Here is a 22,238-nt window from a genome sequence, read left to right as displayed (position 1 = left end):
TCTAGACCTACAAATGCCTTCCCTAAATCTCCTTTCTCTCCCTCCTCAAATTTTCCTAGAAGATTCTGCCTAGTTTTTTTTACCACCAAGGGCCATTTCCAGTCCTCCTGATCCCACTGGACCCAGATAGCTCTGGAGGGGAAAGTGAGGCAAGTGATCTTGCCCAGCTTGCTTAAATCCAATTCATTTGCATGTTATGGCATCACCTCCCTGATATCATGGTCCTCTTCAAGAACAAAGGACAAACAACAAACCTTTTCTCCCATTACTCCTTATTTATTTTATTTTATATTTCCTCAGTAGAACATAAGGGACTGTTTCCTATCCCAGTTCCTGGAATAGATGGGGTACTTAACAAATGTGTGGGATTCAGAATTGAATATATATAGTTCCTAAAAGGTCCTAAAGAAAAGGAAAGTTTCTATTACTTCACTGCCTCCCCCTTACACCCACTGGTCCCCCCTATAACCATCCCTATAACCATCTGCTAATAATAAATTTTTTATTAACATCAGGCCTTCAAAGGCACAGTGAGAGGCCCCCAAGACATTATATACTGAACAGATGCTTTTTGCTCCTATGGAGAGGATGAGAAAATCTCAAAGATTCCATCCCCCAATCTCCCCTAAGGATCAATTATCAATTTGATCTTCTGTATTTTACTATAACCACATCTCAGCTGATAAGATGTCAGGACAGTTTAGAAAGGCCCTGTTAGGGACTCTGGGACAGACATTATATTGTCCAAAGCTTTAATCACTAGGGAAAAAAATTCTCTAAGGAAAGTTTCAAAGAGAATTCTTACCACTGACCTTGAGCTCAGGGAGTATAGACCTTCAGGGATATGTATCCCTGAAGGTCCCACACTCATGAGCTCAGGTTTTCTTGTTGATGACAAACTCCAGGGATTTTACTGTCCACCTCCAAAGGTCACATGGCTGTATTTATTTTCATTGCTTAAGACTAAAGTTCAAAGGAACATGAAGAGACTTCAAAATAATCAACCAAGAAAATCTTCCATTCCCAAACTACTTCATATCTACCTTTTTATCCAAATACTTATGAAGCTTACGTCTTTGAAAGCAAAAATAAATCCACAAAATAAACTTACCTAATTTTGACTATCTTTCAGCATTACCTTGCATTCTGTTCTATTAATATGAAAACAATTTGCTTTGCTCTTCTGGGTAAAATACCATAACCCACACAGCAGTATAGCCTCATAACTACACCCTTGACCTTGAAGTTGGGAAAGGGAGAGGGAACAAGCATTTTGTAAGTGCCTGCTATGTACTAGACAATGTGCTGAATGCCTTACAAATATTACCTCACTCGATCTTCACAAGGTCCTTGGGAGAAAGAGACTATTATCAGCCTGTTTGACAAATGGAGAGTTGGAGTTGAGAGGGAATAAGTTCTTTATCCAATGAGCCATGCACCTAAAGAAAGCACCACAACCAGACCAGTGAAGGGGATACTTAGGAACAGAGGCCTCAAGGCACATTAATAGAGGCTATAGAGTGTGAAAATTATGATTGGATGACATTACTAACAGCATATCACTTCAGAGAATTTCCTCCTGGCTAGTTTGCCTCCAGTTGATATAAACTCTTAACAGATGGTGTTTATACTACATTCATGGCCCATATTTTACATATCATGTGCCTTACACCAAACTCCAGATAAAGTCTTTGTACTTTTCACTTGTTTTCTTTTTAAATTATAAATGTAACCCTTTATTTCAGCAGTTAAGACAAGAAGAGTTTCAATTTACAAAGCACTTTAAGATTTCAAAAGTGATTTACATGTATAATGTCCCAAAAGTTTTAAACTTTGATAAACTAAACACTTTTGGAACAACCTATATTATTTCATTTGAACTTCATAATAACCCTAGGAGATAGGTTCCACAGGCATTATTAATCCCATTTTGTCGATGAAGAAGTTGAGGTTCCATAGGGTTAAGTAATTTACTTATAGTCTTGTAAAAGATTTTCCAGCTTCTATTGTCATTTTACATAATACCAAAAATAGTAAGAGACACAGTAAATAAAGCTACTGATTTACTACAGGCTACTGGCCTGAAATCAAGAAGGCCAGAGTTCAAATTTAATTTCAGATACTTACTAGCTGGCCTTAAGCAAGTTATTAAGGTCTGTTTGCTTCAGTTTCCTCAACTATAAAATAGGGATAATAATAACTACCTTCCAGAATTGTTGTGAAAAAATATTTATAAGGCACTAAACACAGTGTCTGGCACATAGTAGGTACTATATAAATACTATCAACCCTGATTCCATTCATCCATAATATTCTTCATACTTTCAGCTATGACATATTTCAGTTTCTCCCTCTCACACAGCGAAGTATTATTCCCATATTTACAAGATCAAACCAACTAGTAAATAATCAGCACCAGAATCTAGGTTTTCTAATTACTAGTCTAGATCTCCTACCATTAAACCACATTTATCTTCCAAAATGGTTAGTTATATAAATATACCCATTTCTACATATACATATTCACGTATGTAATGGGTATGTGTGTGTGTGTGTGTGTGTGTGTGTGTGTGTGTATTTCTACATATACATAAACTTGTGTTCTTTTTTCCAAGCAAAGAAATATTCCCTTTTCACCTGGAAGCTGGATGCTATTTGCCTGTTTATTTACTGCTAAACTATAGCTTTCCTTAGAACCTAGAACTACCCCACTGCCAGATTTGCTTACCAAAAAACTATGGATAATTAACTTAATGCAAAACATTTTTGGTGGCTATATTACTGCTTGCTGCCAGGGATAAGATGACAGACACAATCTTTGAATCTTATTGAGGCATAGAGTTGCCTACTGAAGCTTACAATATAGGTTAGGATGGGAGGATGGAGAGAGAGATGAGGAAGCTAATGAGATAAGTACTTAAGTAACTTGAGAACAAGGCAGAATGCAATAAGTCTCAAGGGGAATGGGGGGAACCTACTATTCAAGTTTCCCATCTGGCTTTTGTGGAAAGGAAGAAAATAAGAAAAGGCTGGTTGGAGAGTTGGTCCTTGAAGGATGAGCAGAATTTCAATAGGCAGAAAAGTAGAGAAAGAGTCTCTATTTAGGAAAAGGAAACAGCATGGGTTAAGATGAGGTGGGGAAATTCAGGGGCTGCTCGTGCATGAACAGGGAATAGCAAGCATCCTTTTAGTTAGATATCACCATCTGCTTCTTCCCACATCCCACGGCATAGGTCCGTTCCTCTGGAATATAGATTTCTGCTCCTCCATTCCCCTCCCCCAAATTAACTATGGAAAAATCTAAGAGTCCAGCTTCCCTCTTTCTGTATTGTCTTCGTCCTATAGATTGTAAGCTCCAAGAGGTCAGGGACAATCTTGATTTCTTATATGTCCTCTAGAGCTTGAGTTGAGAAAACCTTTAGAAATCAAACCTAACTCCTCTTTTGCCCCCCCCCAAAAATATGCATAGATAATTTTCAACATTCAAACCTCATGTTCCAATTTTTTTCCTTCCCTTCCCCCTTTCCCCTAGAGAGCAAGTTATTCAGTATATATTAAAACATGTGCAATTCTTCTATACATATTTCCACAAATATCATGCTGCATAACAAAAATCAGATCAAAAAAGGAAAAAAATAAGAAAACAAAATGTAAGCAAACAATAAAATAAGTGAAAATATTATGTTGTGATCCACATTCAGAGCCAACAATCCTCTCTCTGGCTGCAGATAGTTCTCATCATCACAAGATCATTGGAACTGGCCTGAATTACCTCATTGTTGAAAAGAGCCATGTCCATCAGAATTGATCATCGTATAATCCAGTGATTCTCAAAGTGTGGTGCTGTGAATCCTGGAGGGTCTCTGAAATCTTTTTAGAGGGTCTATAAATTCAAAATTAGGGTTTTTTTTAAATTTATGATAAATATCTATTATGTAATCCATATAAACAAAAACTCTTTGGACATATTCTCAATAGTTGTTAATACTATAAAGATACTGAGAAAAAGAGTTTGAGAACCACTGGTATAATCCTTCTCTTGTCATGTACAATGATCTCCTGGTTCTGTTTACTTCACTTAGCATCAGTTCATGTAAGTCTCTCCAGGCCTTTCTGAAATTATCCTGCTGATCATTTCTTATAAACTAATAATATTCCATAATACTCATAACTCATTCTCCAACTAATAAGTATTCATTCAGTTTCCAGTTCCTTGCCACTACAAAAAGGGCTGCTACATTTTTGCACACATAGGTCCTTTTCCTATTTTTGTGATCTCTTTGGGATACAGGCCCAAGAGAAACACTGCTGGATCACAAGGTATACATGGTTTGATGGCCCTTTGGGTGCAGTTCCAAATTATTTTCCAAAATGGTTGGAATGTTTTAGTGTCCCAGTTTTCCCACATCTCCTCCAATATTTATCATTTCCTTTTCCTGTCATCTTAGCTAACCTAAGAGGTGTGTATTGGTACTTCAAACCCAATCTTTTCACTTTGCAAATGAGGAAACTGATCTAGAGATACTACTAGAGATACTACTGCTAGCTGCTTCAGGATCATAGATTAAAAAGTGAAAGGACCTTTAGAAATCAATTCAAATTCTCTCATCTTACAAAGGAGGAAACTGATTCCTAGAATTCCTAGAATTCCTAGAATTAGTGGCTTGCCCTAGATCACACAAGCTAGTGAGTGTGTAAGGCAGAATCCCCCAAGTGTATATTCTTATTCTCCTGGATTTTGGTTCTGTTCTCTTGATTCTCTAGCATTGGGCCAGTGATGGAGTCCATCTTGTAGAGTCTCTTCCTAGCTTCCCATCTTGTTTGTCTCTACTGCTGCTGACTCCTGGCTTCTCCCTGACTTCATGCTCCAGAGTTGCTGGCTTGCACCAATTCCCTTCTGCCTAGACAAGGAGAGCTCATGCTCTTGGAATCTGGGTAGGGGCAACAACTTGTGGACACAGGGAGAAGAGATTAGCAAAGAAGGTAAGATAAGCAGTATTCTTAAGAATGAAAGGGATAAATTTAGTCTGGTTCCTCCCCATCTCAATCAGAAATAATGCAATACAATAGAAAGTACAAAATCTGGATTTACAGACCATCTATCTATGTGAGCTGGATTAAGCCACTAAATTCCCTGGGTCTCAGTTTCCTCATCTGTAAAGTGAGGAGGGAAGGATAAACTAAATGATCTCTGTAGTCTCTTCTAAATTTATTATCTATAATCCTATGAAACTATGATTACCTCTGACCTCTTCATAAAACCATCTCCATCTGGATTTATTTCATCATCTGTGAAATTAAAGGGTTAGCTGACCTCGAAAACCCCTATCAGTTCCTTGAGTCACACACCCACACATGCACAGTTGTGCTCACCCATCTCTTATTGACTCCATTTAGGAGTTTTCGTGGCAATAATAATAGAATGGTTTGCCATTTTCTTCTTCAGCTTATTTTACAGATGAGGAAACTTGAGGCAAAAAGGGTTAAGTGATTTTCCCAGAGTGAAACAACTCTTGATCAGATCCAGATTGGATTAGCTAGCCTCAGAAGCACCTTCTAATCAGGAAGATTCCAGTGATTCTGGGACCCTCAAAGAGGCCCTCCAAGGTTCTACAAGGATCAGAACGGGACAGCCCAGTTTGCCAGTGCCATTTCTGCCTTTGCTGACCTCCCAAGATTCTGATTTCCTGCCTGGACCTTCAACAACTTCATACTCAGCCCTTGGCTGCCAGGACTTTTGGTTTCTACCAGACCCTTCCAGACTCCTCTGGTCTTAACTGTCCTGGGCCATACAAGCAATTGTACCATGCAGCCCAACACCAAACAGAACAAGAACAAGATCTGCAAATATTAGCAGAGTAACCTTGGGCATAACACTTTATCAATGTTCCTTATCTTTAAAAATCAGAGCACTAGACTACACCACCTCTAATATAACTTTTCATTTAAATTCTATGGTTACTGAAGAAAGTTTGTAAAGCAAATGAAATTTGGACATAAGAGGCCTGAGTTCTAATTCTAGTTGTCCCACTTACTTACTAGATGTGTTATTTTGCTTATCCTCCAAAGGCAGGGAGGGCCGACCTGGGTAGCACTGTTTATATGCTATAACAATGTTGATTTGTTTCAGTCCTGTCCATCTCTTTATGACTCCATTTTGGGGTTTTCTTGGCAATAACAATAGAATGAGTTATCATTTTTTTCTTCTGCTCATTTTCCAGATGAGGAAACTGAGGCAAAACGGCTTAAGTGATTTACCTAGGATAACACAACTAATAAGTGTCTAAAATTGAATTTAAACTCAGAAAGATGAATCTTCCTGACTCCACACCCAGCTCTTTATTCACTGCAGTACTTAGCAGTACAGGTATGTGTTTTATATGTGTGTGTGTGTGTGTGTGTGTGTGTGTGTGTGTGTCTGTGTGTGTGTCTGTGTCTGTGTGTTTATGTATTGTATATGTGTAATATATATATCATAACATACTAGTACATATATAGATATATAAAATGCAAAATACCAAAAATGAGGACATAGGAAAAATACAAAATGTAGAAAAAAAAAGGAAAAAATTGAATTGCTTCCCTAACCACCAACAAGCATCTGGTGCTAATAAATGTTTCAGAAACACTAATGAGTCCCAATCTGTGATTACCACATCCAAGATCTTGATCACTTCACAGGCAAATCTCTGGCTGGTTATTTAACTGATTTCTATTATGTCACTCAGAAGAGCACACACAGAATAAGTGCTCAAAAGTTAGTCAGAAAAAGTGATACAAGGACACCATACAAAGACACTATCAAGATCTTTCTTAAGAACTTTAGAATTGAATGGATGACATGAGAGACACAGGCACAGGACCACCCAGCATGGCATGCCCTCAAAGAAGATGCTGTACTCTAAAGGCAAAGAAAATTGAATTAAAGAAACTCTAAGATATGCAAAGTTAGAGAAACCACCCCAAATGTTCACGGAGACTATTTATGTCCAACCTGTGGCAGAGCACTCCAAGCTCATATTGGTCTGATCAGCCACAGTTAAACATACTATAACTTGGCTCTTACTGTTTTTTGATCCTCTTCAAGAACAAAGGAAATCAAACACTTATTAAGCTACTATGGTATACTGAGCAATATGCTACAAATACAATGAATCAGGATTTACATTCTAATGGGGAAGGTAACAATCATTTATCAATTTGAACTCAGCAAAACTAGGAGGTAGAGAGTGAGTTTTACTGATTCCACATAGCATCTACAAAATCTACAGCTATAAAAATAAAATAGGTCTCCTTATGATGATGTTGTCACAGAATATATTCTAATATGGCTAGAAATAAATATGCCCAACCAAATTCTATCAAATAGTGCAAATTCCTGGTTTCCTAATATTTTAAAAGGTATTTGAAGATGTAGCATGGTACAGATGAAATAGTATTAAGACAAAAAAATAGAAAATCTAAGTTCTTAACATATATGGGCCATTTAGTATGACCTTGTGTCGTGTGACTTCTTAATTTTCCTGGGCCTCAATAAAAAGAGAGAGATGAAATGACTTCTAAGGGCTTTCTCAATCCTACATCTATTCTGCTATGATCATAGACAATCTTCTAATAATTCCCATGGGTTTTGCACATGATGTGCTAAACAAATATTTGTTGAATTGAGGTGAATTCATGTTGTTGTTCAGTCTGTTCAGTTGTGCCCAGCTCTTCATAACCCCATTTGGGATTTTCTTAGCAAAGATACTAGAGTGATTTGTCATTTCCTTCTCCTACTCATTTTACAAATGAGGAAACTGAGGCAAATAGGGTTAAGTGATTTGCCCAGGGTCACACAACTAGTAAGTATCTGAGGCTACATTTGAACATAGGTTTTCCTGACGCTAGGCCTAGTACTCTATCCAATGTGCTACCTAGATGGAATTGATCAAAACTTGATAACTTGTATTATTCAATCATGAAGAATTTAGGAGCAGAAAGAGAAAAAATAGGCATTTATTGAGTGCATATAAGTTGTTTTTTCCCTCAATTATGAAATAAGTTCCTTGAAGTACTTATTAGTATTACACTACTACTCCATCTCCCATATCATCCAGTATAGTTCTGGATATATAGCTGTGACCCAACAATCTTGCTAATCCCATAAGGATGCTAAAAATCAAATGTGTCCAACTCTGAAATTCCCAACTATGGAATGTTTTTTAAATGAAAATGTAAGGAATGCATTGTTTAGGCTGCAGCCTAAATAGTCACAAGGTTTACTTTCTGCTGATTCTAAGGATTCTTTCTTATTTTTAGTTATTAGACCAGCTATTTGTATTTGGAGCCATTTTCCCACATGGATCAAGCTGAAATATAATATGCTTTTTGTCTCAAGGTATGCCATCCTCAGGACTAGTGGTGAGGTAGAAGCACTGAAGGAGGCAAGCAAATTGCCTTGACTGTACTTGCTGGGGTTTGTAGAGAGCACATGCCTGAGTAACTCAGTAGAGCACTTGAGATGCCAGATGCCAGGGCAACAGCATGTCGGGAGGTTAGCAATGGCTTTCAAACAAAGCAAAAAGCCCTTCCAGGTTGAAGATTGAAGAAACAGGAGAACACAAAGGCTTCCAAGCTGAAGGTTAGCCTCTCCCCAGGAACTGAATTCCCAAAGACCTAAAGGTCTATGTTTTATAGATGTGGAAAGTGAGTGTCACACATTTACAATGTCTTACTCAGTGTCAGAAGGTCTACAGCAGAAGTTTTTAACCCTTTGAGTCATAGATCTCTCTGGCAGTTCAGTGAAACTTATGGAGTGTTTCTCAGAATGATATTTTTTAATGCACAAAATACATTGATTTAAAAAGGAAACTGATTGTATTACATATCAATTTTGAAAAGAGATGTAATATTTCAGGTTAAGAACCCCTGATCTAAAGAATGACAAACATAGGTAATGTTTTCCTTAGTATCCTTGATTATGGACTGTTTCTCAGAATGGTATTTTTTAATGCACAAAATACATTGATTTAAAAAGGAAACTGATTGTATTACATATCAATTTTGAAAAGAGGTGTAATATTTCAGTTAAGAACCCCCTGATCTAAAGAATGACAAACATAGGTAATGTTTTCCTTAGTATCCTTGATTTGGCATATTGAAGAAGGAACTTATTTTAAAATAAGGAGACTTAGGCTTGATTCCTGGTTGGGCCACATACTAGCCAAGTGACCCTAGGGCAAGACACTTAACCTCCATCTAAACCACAACTTTGTCAGAATTAGGATGAGGATGACAATACTTGCACAAGATAGTAATGAAGATCAAATGAGATCATATGTGCCTAAAGTGCTGGATGAGTGTAAGCTCCTATTATCTGTGTTATATAAATGTCAGCTATTATTATCCTACCCTTGAATCACCAAATAATACTGCCACAAACAGGGTGATTTTCTGGAAGCACAGTGACAGGGCAAGCCAGTTTGGCCGCCTACATACTCCCTAACCACGATCTGCTCTTCCCTAAAACAGCTCTTGAATAGACATGGCACAAGTCATCCATAGCAAATTGAGGCTTTCCTAATGTCTTGCCACCAAAGTTTCCAGGCAATGTATTGAAAATGAAATATGTCACTTTCTTTTGTAGCCCAAAACTAGAAACAAAGTCAATTCCCATTGATTGAAAATGATTGAACATGGTGATGTGTGAACATTAATATTAAAGAATTAATGTTAAAGGATAGTAATGTGTACATGGGAAGATTTCATTGAACTGATGCACAGATGAAGTAAACAGAATCAGGAAAATAAGATATACAATGATTTTAGAAATGTAATTGGGGAAAAAAAGATACAAAATGAAACAGTAACTTCAGCAATGTAATTGGAAAACAAAACAAATTGAGTGCTACAATATTATGATCAAGCCTGGCCCTAAAAAAAGAAACAGGAGACTTCTTTCCCCTCCCTTGCAAAAGTATAATTGTATGTTTCATGTTGTATATATGTATGTATGTGTATGTATATGTGTATATACATACACACGTATGAAATGGGAGATTTGGTTGATGTGTTGGTGTTTTTTGTTTAACTTTTTTGAGGTTTTTTATACTTTCTTTTTTATATTTTGTTACAAGGAATGACTTTCATGGAGTAAAGAGAAGAAGTTACATATTAGGAAATGAAAAATGAAAACAAAGGTGATGAAATAAAATACAAAAGATAAAAATAATTTATTTAAGTAAAAATATTAGAAAAAAAGAAGTGAAACATGCTTGAATAGGCATGAATTCATTCATTCATTCAACAAACATCTATGCTCCATTCAGAATCACAGCCTTGCATACTAATAGTATATACATGGGAACTGCAGATGGACCTTGAAACAAGAAAAAAAAAAAAGAAAGCAAGTCATACAAGATAAAAATAGAAAACTTAAAAAGGAGCATAGTCTATTTAGGGAGCTTTGAAAAATTGTAAATTAGATGTTCATTTTGATATAGTACTGAGCTTAGAGTAAGGAAGATATGAGTTCAAATGTTAATGTTGACATTAACTGTACAATTTTAGGGAAGTTTCTTCTCCACATCTTCAGTTTCCTTACCTGTAAAAGAGGATAATTTATGTCTTCAGTGCCTACCTCCTGGGACGTTATGACCTTCGAATAAGATAATGAGATAATGCTCCCTCTCCCTGACTGAGTTCAAATGCTGATTTTGACATTACTGTCCAATCTTAGGGAAGTTACTTTCCCACATTTTAAGTTTCCTTAACTATAAAAGAAGATAATTCATGCATTCAATGTTTACCCCCTGGGATTGTTGTGAATCTCAAATGAGAAAAAAAAAATTTGTAAAATTAAAGGAATATATAAAAGTCAGTGGTCTTTGTAGTTCTTTTTATTATTATACCTTCACCTAACTTCCCACTCTTAAAAGTTGTGGAAGGATAGATACAGCAAGTAAAACAGTTAAGTGCTACCTACAGATGAATCTTCCTTATAACAACCACTAGTATCAGCAATATGTTTCCTTCCATCTGGTGGCAGCATTCATAATTAGAAAGGAATGATATTCTTCTGAAAAAATCACAATAGCACCCATGAGTCCTGTTTTCCTTTAGTGAAAGACTAAGTGAAAAGCTCTTTCAACAATACCTCAAGGCTCCCTTCTTGAAGATCTCCAATTTCAGCATCAGAATACGATGTTCCGGACATCTCAGGAGAATCACGTGGTTCTCTTGGTCTCAGATGACTACAGAACAGACTTCAGAGGTTAGAGAATCTCTTACCTGTGCACTGGTGTAAGATACAGAAAAGAGCTCTCAATGGAACATAAGGAGACTTCAGAGTTATAGTCTAGGACTTATACTCCAGGAAAAAAAGCCCCTGAGTTCAACTTCTGATTCTACTCTATTCAGTACCACTGTAATTTTAGACAAGTCACTTAATCTGTCTGTCTCATAGTCTCCTCATCTATAAAATGAGGTGTAAGGCTGAAGTCCAGCTCTGCCTCTAAGATACTTTGATTCCTATACGGCCAGATAATTACAAAGTGGCAGAATTAGTAATCGATGAGCATTTTTCTTTTTATAATTCCACATAGTCAGATACCAGCCTTGGATTAAGAGAAAGCTGGGGTTCAAACCCTTTCTCTGATATTTATTAGATATTTGATCATAAGTTTCTAACCTTCAGTTTATTTGTGAGATGGGGATAATAACACCATCTGCCTCACATGGCTTTTATGGGGATGAAATGAGTTATGCTGTATGAATTTTAAAAACACTATATAAATGTCAGATACTTTTAATATTATCATCATCATTATTATTATGTACATTTGAGGTATTCATCTTATGTAACATTTTATGTGACAAAAAACTTTCTCTTGAAAAGGCAGAGAACTTGTTTTTTTCATTTATCCATGTACCCCAAGAACCCAATTAATCATTTTGCATGAATTCCATATTTAGTTATATTTGAATAATTGAATATTTTCTTCATAGATAATTATTCCCAACCTCTCTTAAAGCGATCAAGTAAATAAATGAAAGAATAAACCAAAGGGCTTAAACCTGTCTCTCACAGTAACTATAATATTAATTTAATCAGAAATACAAAATTTTATCAGATTTTCATTTGAATCAAAAAGGTTTCCTCTTCTTTTTTTATGAAATATCATGATCTAGGCATCAAACTATATAGTACAGTTTGTTCCTTTCCCAGACTGAAGTCTTGTTTTGACTTTATATACTATGGCTCAGAAATTTATTAAGTTTTAGGGGCAGAATGCAATATGCAGGATCCCAAAACTTAAAATTGACCAAAAAAATCTTAAGAGAGCCAAGCATAAAAGGCAAGACCAAAAAGCAGTGAGCATAATTCCAAGATGAAACAAAGCATGTGGAAAGCCAAGTAAACTTCCTTGGCCAGTGGGGCTCATAGTCACTCATAAGTCACCAGAATTAAAAATTTCTTTTTCATCAACTGATGAAAGGTTCATCAACTTTGAAGGGTTCAAGAATAGAGTCAAGTGGGAAGATTTATAGACAGTGGACCTTCTTGCCCTTTCCTCCAAGACTAGATGGATTGCCTGGCCACCATGATATTAATTCATAAACACCCAGGACAGCTAAAACAAACTAAGAAGAAGCCGTGGAGATAAGGAATAGAGAAGATGGAGAGTGGAGGGAATAGACCACAGAAAGGATACTAAAAGGAAGGATGCTTATAAACTCTACATTAAAAAAAAAAAAAACAGATATGTATCAATCCAATCAGCATTTATTAAGTTTATACTATGTCCAAAGCACTATAATAGCTGCTAAAGATCCAAAGACAAAACAGAGGTATAACTATTAATATCTGCCCCTGTGGAAAGCATCAGGAAGATTGATCTGACTTCAGTCAAATTAAAATAACTATTTTATTTTAACTCTTTACAAAATAATTGCTAACCATTACTTTTTATAGGGGCAAGGAACTGGAAAGTGAGTGGACACCCATTAGAGAAGGATGGCTAAATAAGTTAGGGTATATGCAGCAGGATGGTTTTTGATTGATAAACTCTTTTGGGATGCAAAATATTCAGTTGATAGAAATCAAATGCTGGGCAAGAAACTGCAAAGTGAGTGGATACCCATCAGCTGGAGAATAGCTGAATCAGTTATGGTATATGAATGTTATGGAAGGTTATATGTTCCATAAGAAATGATCAGCCAAATGATTTCAGAAAGGCAGGAGATCAATGTACACAGCAGCAACAATATTATACGATGATGGATTCTGATAGATGTAGCTCTCTTTAACAATGAAATGATTCACAACAGTGGTAAAGAGAACCATCTATACCCAGAGAAAACTGTGGGAACTGTATGGTTCACAACATAGCATCTTCACTCTCTTTTGTTGTTTGCATTTTATTGTCTTTCTCATTTTTTTCCATTTGATTTTATTTTTCTTGTACAGCAAGATAATTGAAGAAATATGTATGCATATATTGTATTTAACATATATTTCTACCGTGTTTAACATATATTGGACTACTTATCATCTAGGGAAAGGGGTTGAAGGAGGGGAGGGAATTGAAACACAAGGTTTTGCAAGGGTTAATGTTGAAAATTATCCATGCATATGTTTTGAAAATAAAAAGCTTTAAAAAAATTATGGTATATGAATGTAATGCAATATTATTGTTCTGTAAAAAATGATGAGCAAGCTGATTTCAGAAAAGCCTGAAGAAACTTTTATGAATTGATGCTAAGTAAAGCAAGCAGAACCAAGAGAACATTGTATACAATAACAAGATTATGTATTGATCAACTGTGATGGACTTGGCTCTTTACAACGATGAAGTGATTCTACTTATGATAGAAAGTGCCATCAGCACCCAGAGAGATAACTATAAGACTGAAAGTGGACCAAAGCATAGTATTTTCATCTTTTTTATTTGTTATTGGTGGTGTTTGTTCATTTGTTTTCTCCTTTCTCATGTTTTTTTTTTCTTTTTTCATCTTTTTTTTTTTTTTTGCACAGTATAACAAATATGGAATCATGTTTAGAAGAATTACACATGTTTAACTGATATCAGATTGGTGTCTTGGAGAGAGGGAAGGGAGAAGAGAGGGAGAAAAATTTGGAACACAAGATTTTATAAAGACAAATGTTGAAAACTATCTTTGCGTGTATTTAGAAAAATAAAATTCCATTAAAATTACCTATTAACATATTATTTAAAAAATTAGTTGTTAGTCCCAATTTTTACAAAGCTACTGTTGTTCAGTTAAGTGATGCCTGACTTTTTGTGACCCCATTTTTCAGTTTTCTTAGCTAAGATACTGGAGTGGTCTGTCATTACTTTCTCGGGCTTATTTTACATATGAGAAAACTGAGGTAAACAGGTTTAAATGACTTACCCATAGTCACACAGCTAGGAAGTGTCTAAGGCCAAATTTGAACTTGGGAAGAGTCACCTTCCTCATTCTAGGCCAGGCAATCTTCACCTCACTTCTTACTTAAAAAGTACTTACTTAAAGCTTCTCAGAGTTTCAATACTCAAAAAGCAAAGTCCTAATCACTTTGATGTTATTAGCAGTTAGAGATAAAATGTGAAATCTTAAAGGGGCCAATATCTTCGCTAATGGTACCTAGGAGCACAGGATTTCTAAATCTTGTGCTTTGTACTTTTTCACTGTCAGGGATTTTCCCAATGAAGAAGGATCCTCTGAGCTGCTCTAAATCAAAGAAACCATTGCTACAATACTAGATCAGCTCCTGGAGATACAATGCAGTCAATAGTAACAATACAGATTTACAAAGTACATTCCGAACAACACCCGATGAGATGGAATCACAGATTCACAAATTTAGAAGAGCACTGAGAGGCCATCTAGTCCAATCTCCTCATAGTTTCAAATAAAAGGGATCAATCCTGATCCCTACTTAGAGGTTGAAAGGGTGGTTGATCCTTGAGATAGTCTGAGGAGTCTTGTAGATAAGGAAACTAAGGCTCAGATTAAGCTTAAGTGATTTGACCGGCATCACACAGCCAGCAATTGTCAATATTCAAGTCCAGGTCTTCCATCTCTGCACTGACCTATTTCCCACCACAAAACAACATCTCCCAGGAGATACCACACCTAACCCTGGGAGTGAGGGAAACTCTACAAACCAAAAGGAGAAAGTTGTTCATGGGTGGACAAATAAAAAGGTAAGAACAAATGAAATGTGTACAAATGAAACTTAAGATTCCATTAGAGAAAACAATAGTATAGCTATTCTCCTGCAAAGAAGTTCTCCTCCAAAGAATAGCCCATGAGTCATGAAGGATGAGTCCAGAACATTGGCATTCCAAAAGGAATTTCATTCTAGAAGTCTGCCAGTAAAGAATGTGTAAACTCCTTCAAAATCATCCTCTAAGCATTATCAACTTTGACTAGGAATCCAAGCCTGTACTGTCCCAGAACTGGGACATTACACCCAATTGACACTAGTCTAGCATTACACAGCTAGTTCCCTATCACCTTGGTAAGCCACAAGCTCAGAAAGATTTGCCAAGGGATCCTATGTTACTAATTGAATCACATGCTCAAACCCTTAGATTTCAGTGTCTCTTCTTAGGGAAGTCATGGATTTAAAATAAAGACAACCAAAATAAATCAAGACTATTCCTATTGGCCATGTTTAAAATACCCATGGTTCACAAGTGGTTTTTATAAAAACTTGGATTTTATAAGATAAACTACCCGATGATTTTTAGCAAAGAAGGAAACAAGCATTTATTAAATGCCTACTATGGTCTAGGCACTATGTATGCTCTATGCTTTACAAATATTATCTCATTTGATTCTCTCAGTAACCTTTGGAGGTAGCTGCTATTATCGTTGAAGAAACAAGAGGCAGAGACTTCGGAGGGTCATAGTGTCTAAAACTGAATTTGAATTCAGGACTTCCTGACCCTAGATCCAGGACTTTACCCACTTAGCATCTGCGCAACTTACTACCTAAATCTTTTCCTTTCCCCCGCTTTTTAATGTTACAATCTCCTTATGGAAGAAAGACTAAAGTAGTGACTCAGGCATCCCATACAGGATACATTTACCTGAGCATTTTTACTGACCTGGAATTCTCTCCCTCTTTACTCCATCTCCATCTCCTAATTTCCCTGGTTTCCTTCAAGGCCCTGAACTTCTACAAGAAACCTTGAGATTTGCTTTTCAATGCCTACATGCCTCCCCTGTTGATTATTTCCTATTTATTCTCTATTTTGTTCATATGTAATTGTTGTATATTAACTGCTTCTTTAGGCTTTGAGCTGCTGATGAACTGCTTTCAGTCTTTCTTTGTATCTCCTGCCCGTAGCACACAACAGGTGCTTAATAATTGCTCGCTGACTTGATTTGATACAAAAGCAACCACAGCAGCTACCACGGCCAGTCACTGCTATCATATGACCTTAGATAAGAAACAAAACTCTTCAGGGCTTTTCCCTCTGGTAGGGAAATTGGATTAGAAGGCTGGGGGGAGGAGTGGAAGGGGTGTTGTACCTAACTTTCAGCTCATCCCCTCCAGTTGCCTTGGCAGGGCCAGATCAAATGATTCTGCAGGCCTTAAATGGCTGGGCAGGCTGCATGTTCTTTACCCCTAGTTTTTAAAGTCCCTTCTTAATTTAAATCTAGATTCATCTGCTCCTAAATCACAATCTCTGTGCCTTTAATTTTCTCATATGCAAAATGGGGATGGCAAAGTTTGCAATCCCTATATCATAAAGTTGGTTTGAAGAAAGCAATTTGTAAACCTAATTTAATTGTGACTTATTTATATGGTATGTATGGGTGTGCATAATTGTAGAATAGAAATTATACACATTGTTGATTGTCCTTCATGCCCAAAGATGCCCATGACATCAGGGAGATCATGCCATGACTTGCAAATAAACTGGATTTAAATGAGGGAGGGCTGGGCAATGTCACCAGCTTCATTCTCTCCTTGGGAATTATCTGGGTTCAGTGGTCAAATTAGGGATCAAAGTGACTGTAGCTCATCCCAGAAATACAGAATTCAGAAGAGAAGAGAATTTATAAGGGCTAGAGTAGTCAAGAGTGGCTTTAAGAAGGATGTATGGCTCATGAGATTTGCTTTGAAGGATGGATAGGAGACAAATACTAGGGTTGTAAGGAGGGTATTCCCAGTAAAGAAAACATCATGCAAGAAAGGTCCAAGAAAGGAGCAAAATGATTAGAACAAATTACAGGAAGAGCTGGAAGACATGAAAATGAAATTCGCCAGGTAGGTTAGGGTAAAATGACAAAAGACCTTGGAAACCAGGCAGAAACAAGTGTTCAGAGTTGATATGAATGGAAACACTGAATGCTGGGAAGCTATTATACAAATAAAATTCATATTTTTGGAAAGCAGCAGTAGGACTTAAGTTTCTTTATTTTTATGACACTCCTTTATATATGAAGCTATTAATGCTATATGAACTTGGCTGGTTTTAAACTACAGTATGCCACCAAAATTCTGTCTTACTTTAAATGTACTATTTCTAGAAATAATAATAATAAAATTACTATTTCTAAAATTTCTATCAAAAGATAGATATCTTTATGAAACAAGCGTGTGTTTGTGGTATGAAATAATAATTTATACTTCTAGATCCTCAACCTATGGACAATTCATACATAGAGACACAAAGATGAAATACCTTATAGATCATGTTCCAATTCTCCCATTTTATTTAAGAAACTTAAGAAACTGAGGTCAAGGGACACAGTTCACGGAGTAATAAACATATGCAAAATGTCTAGTTAGGTTTAGTATATCTTTAACTACAGCATACCGCTTATTGAAGAGAACCAATCCATTCAATTCATGGGATTTGGGTTAAGAGAGGTAACTAATTTCACACAGACATTAAGAGGCTGAATTATGACGATATGAATACAGACTAACTCCAAAAGCACTATATCTTTTCAAACTAAAAGAGTACAAAAAAATGCTGTACTAAAATCATAAGATTGGGGTAAAGCAAGACCTAGTCTGGCATAATGGGTAGAAAGCAGGTGAGAATAAGGATATGCAGTAGACATCTTAAAACTCAGCATGTCCAGAACAAGTCATTATCTTTCCCACTAAACAGTTCCCTCTCTTCTACCTTCCTTATTATTCTAGAGGGCAATGCCATCCTCCCAGTCCCTTAGCCCAACAATCTAGGAATCATTCACTCTCACCCCTACTCGTACAGCTATTGCCAAAACAAGTCGATTTCATCTTCTCAATATGCCCCCTTCTCTCCTGACACTGCCACCCCTCTAAAGCAAACTCTCATCACCTCAATTATTGCAATACCTACTGGTGGGTCTATCTCAAGTTCCTCCCCTTCCAATCCACCCTCCATTCACCCACTAAAGTGAAGTTTTTTAAAGGGCAGATCTGACCAGGTCAGTCCCCTACTCAATAAATTCTTGTGACTCCAAAATCATCTCCAGGATTAAATGCAAATATTTTGTTTGGCATTCAAAGCCCTTCATAATCCCCTCCTGCCTTTTCATTCTTTTTTTTTTTTTTTTTTTTTTTTTTTACGCCAGACAATTGGGATTAAGGGACTTGCCCAGGGTCACACAGCTAATAAAAGTCTGGATTTGAACTAAGGTCCTTCTGACTTCAAAGCCAGTGCTCTTATCTACAGAGCCATCTAGCTGCCTCCTTCCTATTCTTCTTATGTCTAACACATACTCTTCAATCCAATCCAATGACACCAATATCCTGATTGTTCCACCAATAAGACACTCCATCTCTTCACTCATGGCATTTTCTCTGCACTCTTTCTTCTGCTCTGGCTACTGATCTTTCTGGTTTCCTTTAAATCTCAACTAAAATTACTTTTTATAGGAAGCCCTCCCTAGACCTTCTTAGTTCTAGTGACTTTCCTTGGTTAATCATTTTTTATTTATCCTGTATATAGCTTGCTTTGTTTATATTTGTTTGCATGTAAGCCTCCCCCTTGAGATGGTTAATTCCTTTTGCCTCCTTTTATTTCCCTAGTGCCTAACAGATAGATAATGATTGACTGGATTTAAGTTTTGCTGGATATTTGTTGATTGGAAATTGTCAAAAATAATATAGGAGTAAAGAGAGTCTCTTACAAATTACAAGATCGTAGAAATCATTTTATAGATGAAGTCCTGAGGCCTAAGGAGGCTAAGCAGCTTGACCCATATAACACAGCTAATAATTGAGGCAGAATTTGAACCCAAATGTCTTACTTGCCCCGCTAAAAAATGAGAATCCTAAAAAGTGTATTTCTTGGATACAAAAGACCTGTAGATCTTAAAATTTTGCAGATGAGAAAATAGAGAAGTGGCAGGTGGAACCTCAATAGAGCATTGGGCTTGCAATCAAGACCAGTTCAAAGCTGGCCTCAGACACTAATTTCTGTGTGATACAATAAGCTCCTACTTCCCAAGATGTTATATAAACACTGGCTATCAGTATAATTAATAATAGCATTTTCCCCCAGGGTTGTTGTGAGAATCAAATAAGATAACATTTGTAAATCCCTTAGGACAATGTGTGGAGTGCTATATGTTACTCATTAGTGTTTAGTAGTAGTAGTAGTAGTAGTAGTAGTAGTAGTAGTAGTAGTAGTAGTAGTAGTAGTAGTAGTACTTAGAGTTGTTGTGAGGATCAAATGAAATATTTGCAAAGCACAGTACTTGACACATAATGAGTTCCACATAAAGATTACTAGCTGAGGCCTGGAGAGATTAATCAGCCCGAGGTAACACAACTAAAAAATATCTGAGGCAGCCAGAATGCAAACCTAGATTTCCTTTAGTTCCAAATAGGCCCCTAGGTCTTCCCCATTCTGATCCCTTTATTTTTAGACTGACCCTAATCTGAATAGTTAAGATGCGTCTTCCCTCCCAGCAATTTTCTTGGACTTCAAGTTATCCAGAATCAAAACTTTATCTGATTAAACAAACTGTCCTTAACAAAGAAAGCATCCCTCCCCCACTCCCAGAGTAAAAATGAGTGAAATGCTTTCCTGTAGTAACTACAATGAATATTCCTTGTCGACTTCGTTAGGCAGACGGCTGAAGCACAATGCCCACTTCTTTTCTAAGGGAGAAACCAATCACTCGCAGTTGCTCTTCCAGAACGATAACTCCACGATTCTCCCTCTTCCAAACTGGAGCACTCTACTCAAAGATCTACAAACACGGACGCATACTGCTCCCCTCTCAAGGCATCTGCTATCACTCAGGTCTTCAAAAGCCCCTCTGTGTGCGCCCGAGTCACAACTTCACAGCCCAGAAAGTTCTGCTTGCCCGAGCGAACCAAGTATAAAGCCAAAGCTGAGCGCAAAAGGATCTTCCTTAGTGTGGTAAAAAAGACGGGCAGAGACACAGACCCAGAAACACACACACACAGACACAAGCACGGAGTCAAAAGCTGCAAACACCAGGCTGTAGCAACTGTGTCAAGGGCAGCCGACTCTGGACCAGAGGTCCGCCAGGACCGACTTTCGCAGCCGATGCCGGCCTGACATCCTCCAGAGCCCAGTCTGCTGCTGAGTGGCTCCCTGACATAGCCCTTACCTGAGCAGGGGCTCCTTCTCAGGCAGGTCCGGGTCTTCCAGGCATTTGCACCGGCAGCAGCAGCACAGCGTCCTCAGCCAGGCCCGCAGCCCCATGGAGAGCTGTCCAGGACCGCCTGGAGACTCAGCAGGTTAAGGTGGAAAAGACCCTAACCGCTCCAGTCCCCGCCCCCCTGTGTGTATCCGTATGTGTCCGCGAGGAGGTTCCGAAGGGCGGCTGGATGGCAGTCCAGCCCACGGCGGACAGAAGCCGGCGGGACTGCTAGGCGAGTCAGTGTTAAGGCATCGCCGGGCCGGGCTCCGGGTGCATCACGCTGCGGTCACGGTCACCAGCCCCCAGTCTGGGACAGCCAGCGCGAAGCTTAGTAGAACTCGGAGCCCCAGGATCTCCTCTCTCATTCCCCTCCCTGAACTGTCTTTGCCACTCTGCAATAGCGAAGTGGGAGGTTTGAAGGCTCGCGGACGCGGTTTTTTGCTAGTTGTTTTTCCCTTTCAATTCCCCCGAGTTAAGTGGAGCGCATGCCCCGTGCGGGCTTGGGAGCGTCTCCGGGCCCGGGGAAGTCACCACTGCTGCCCTCTAAGGAGGAAGGCCGGGATTCCAGCCAGATGTGAAAGCCCAGAGTACACTGTCAGCGCGCGCACTTTGTGCACGCCGGCACAGCTGGCCCTCAGGGCAAGAACCCAGGACCCCACGCAGAGCTGAGACAGGAGCCCCAGAGCTATTCGAGGACAAAGTGGCGTGTACGTCTATTTATACATTTTTATTGGCTTCCACCCCTATTGCCTTCTCTCCCTGCTTTGTTTTGTTTTTCTTCCTAAAGGAGACTGAATGTCAGTTTCTTTTGCCCAGTGTCTTAAAGAGTCGTAGACTTTTGTGCAGCATAAGAAACAAAGAAACTGGAAGAGACCCTAAAAGTCACCCTGTCCAGCCCCTTTTGCGGGAGATAACTCAGCAGCAGAGAGGTAAGCTGATTTGCCCAGTTACACTTTTATTTACTGGGAGAACCAAGTCTTCGGATCTTCCCGACTGCAAAAATTGCCCTTTTCCAAGTCCTCCTTTCCCCTCCTCCTCAACCTATGCAAATATTGTACTGATAATGTAGTTCACGGGACAATGAGCTATGATTTCCTGGTGAAGAAATTAAAGCCAGGAGACTTTTGAGGGATTTGCACAATCTTAGAAAGTACTAATTTTCGATAAGCTATTATGTTGATAGGACAAGAAAGAGAAACAAAGAATTTAGTTTTAAAGTCTACTATGGTGATTGTTAAGTGTAATTGGTCTGCAAAGAAGGGACAAGGTCTTTGGGTAACCACCCCGCCCCATCTGAATCATTGGATTTACTGAGGACCACCAAGGTGTCAACAACTGTGACAAATGTTGCACGGAGTATAAAGAAATAGAAGAGACACTTCCTCATATACAGTCTTCCTCCACACAAGTGCCTGCAATTTAACTCCCTCTTCACCTCTGCCTTGTAAAATCCCTGACTTCCTTCAAAGTATAAATCAGGAGACATACACTCCTCCTCCAACAGCTCTTTTCTTTATTATTATTATTATTATTACAATATTTTATTTTCCCCCAATTACATATTAGAACAATTTTTTTGAAGTCCCTCCCTTTCTCCCCTCCCCCTTCCCTGAGATGCTAGG

At 38.0% G+C, this 22,238-nt stretch overlaps 1 protein-coding gene across 2 annotated transcripts in view; it reads right to left on the bottom strand.

The window, feature by feature from the left end:
• Positions 1-20,678, bottom strand: part of MREG (melanoregulin) — a 102,905-nt gene extending 82,227 nt beyond the window's left edge. For both annotated transcript variants that reach the window (XM_051983594.1, XM_051983593.1), the window contains exon 1: positions 20,584-20,678. In XM_051983594.1, the coding sequence (XP_051839554.1) occupies positions 20,584-20,678 (95 nt within the window). The remainder of the gene's footprint in view (positions 1-20,583) is intronic.
• Between the last annotated feature and the right edge of the window lie 1,560 nt (positions 20,679-22,238).

The sequence above is a fragment of the Antechinus flavipes genome, chromosome 3 (genome assembly GCF_016432865.1).
Source record: "Antechinus flavipes isolate AdamAnt ecotype Samford, QLD, Australia chromosome 3, AdamAnt_v2, whole genome shotgun sequence".
Classification (NCBI taxonomy): Eukaryota; Metazoa; Chordata; class Mammalia; order Dasyuromorphia; family Dasyuridae; genus Antechinus; species Antechinus flavipes.
Note: the sequence above shows the minus strand (reverse complement) of the source record. Positions and strands in the feature narration are given on the sequence as shown.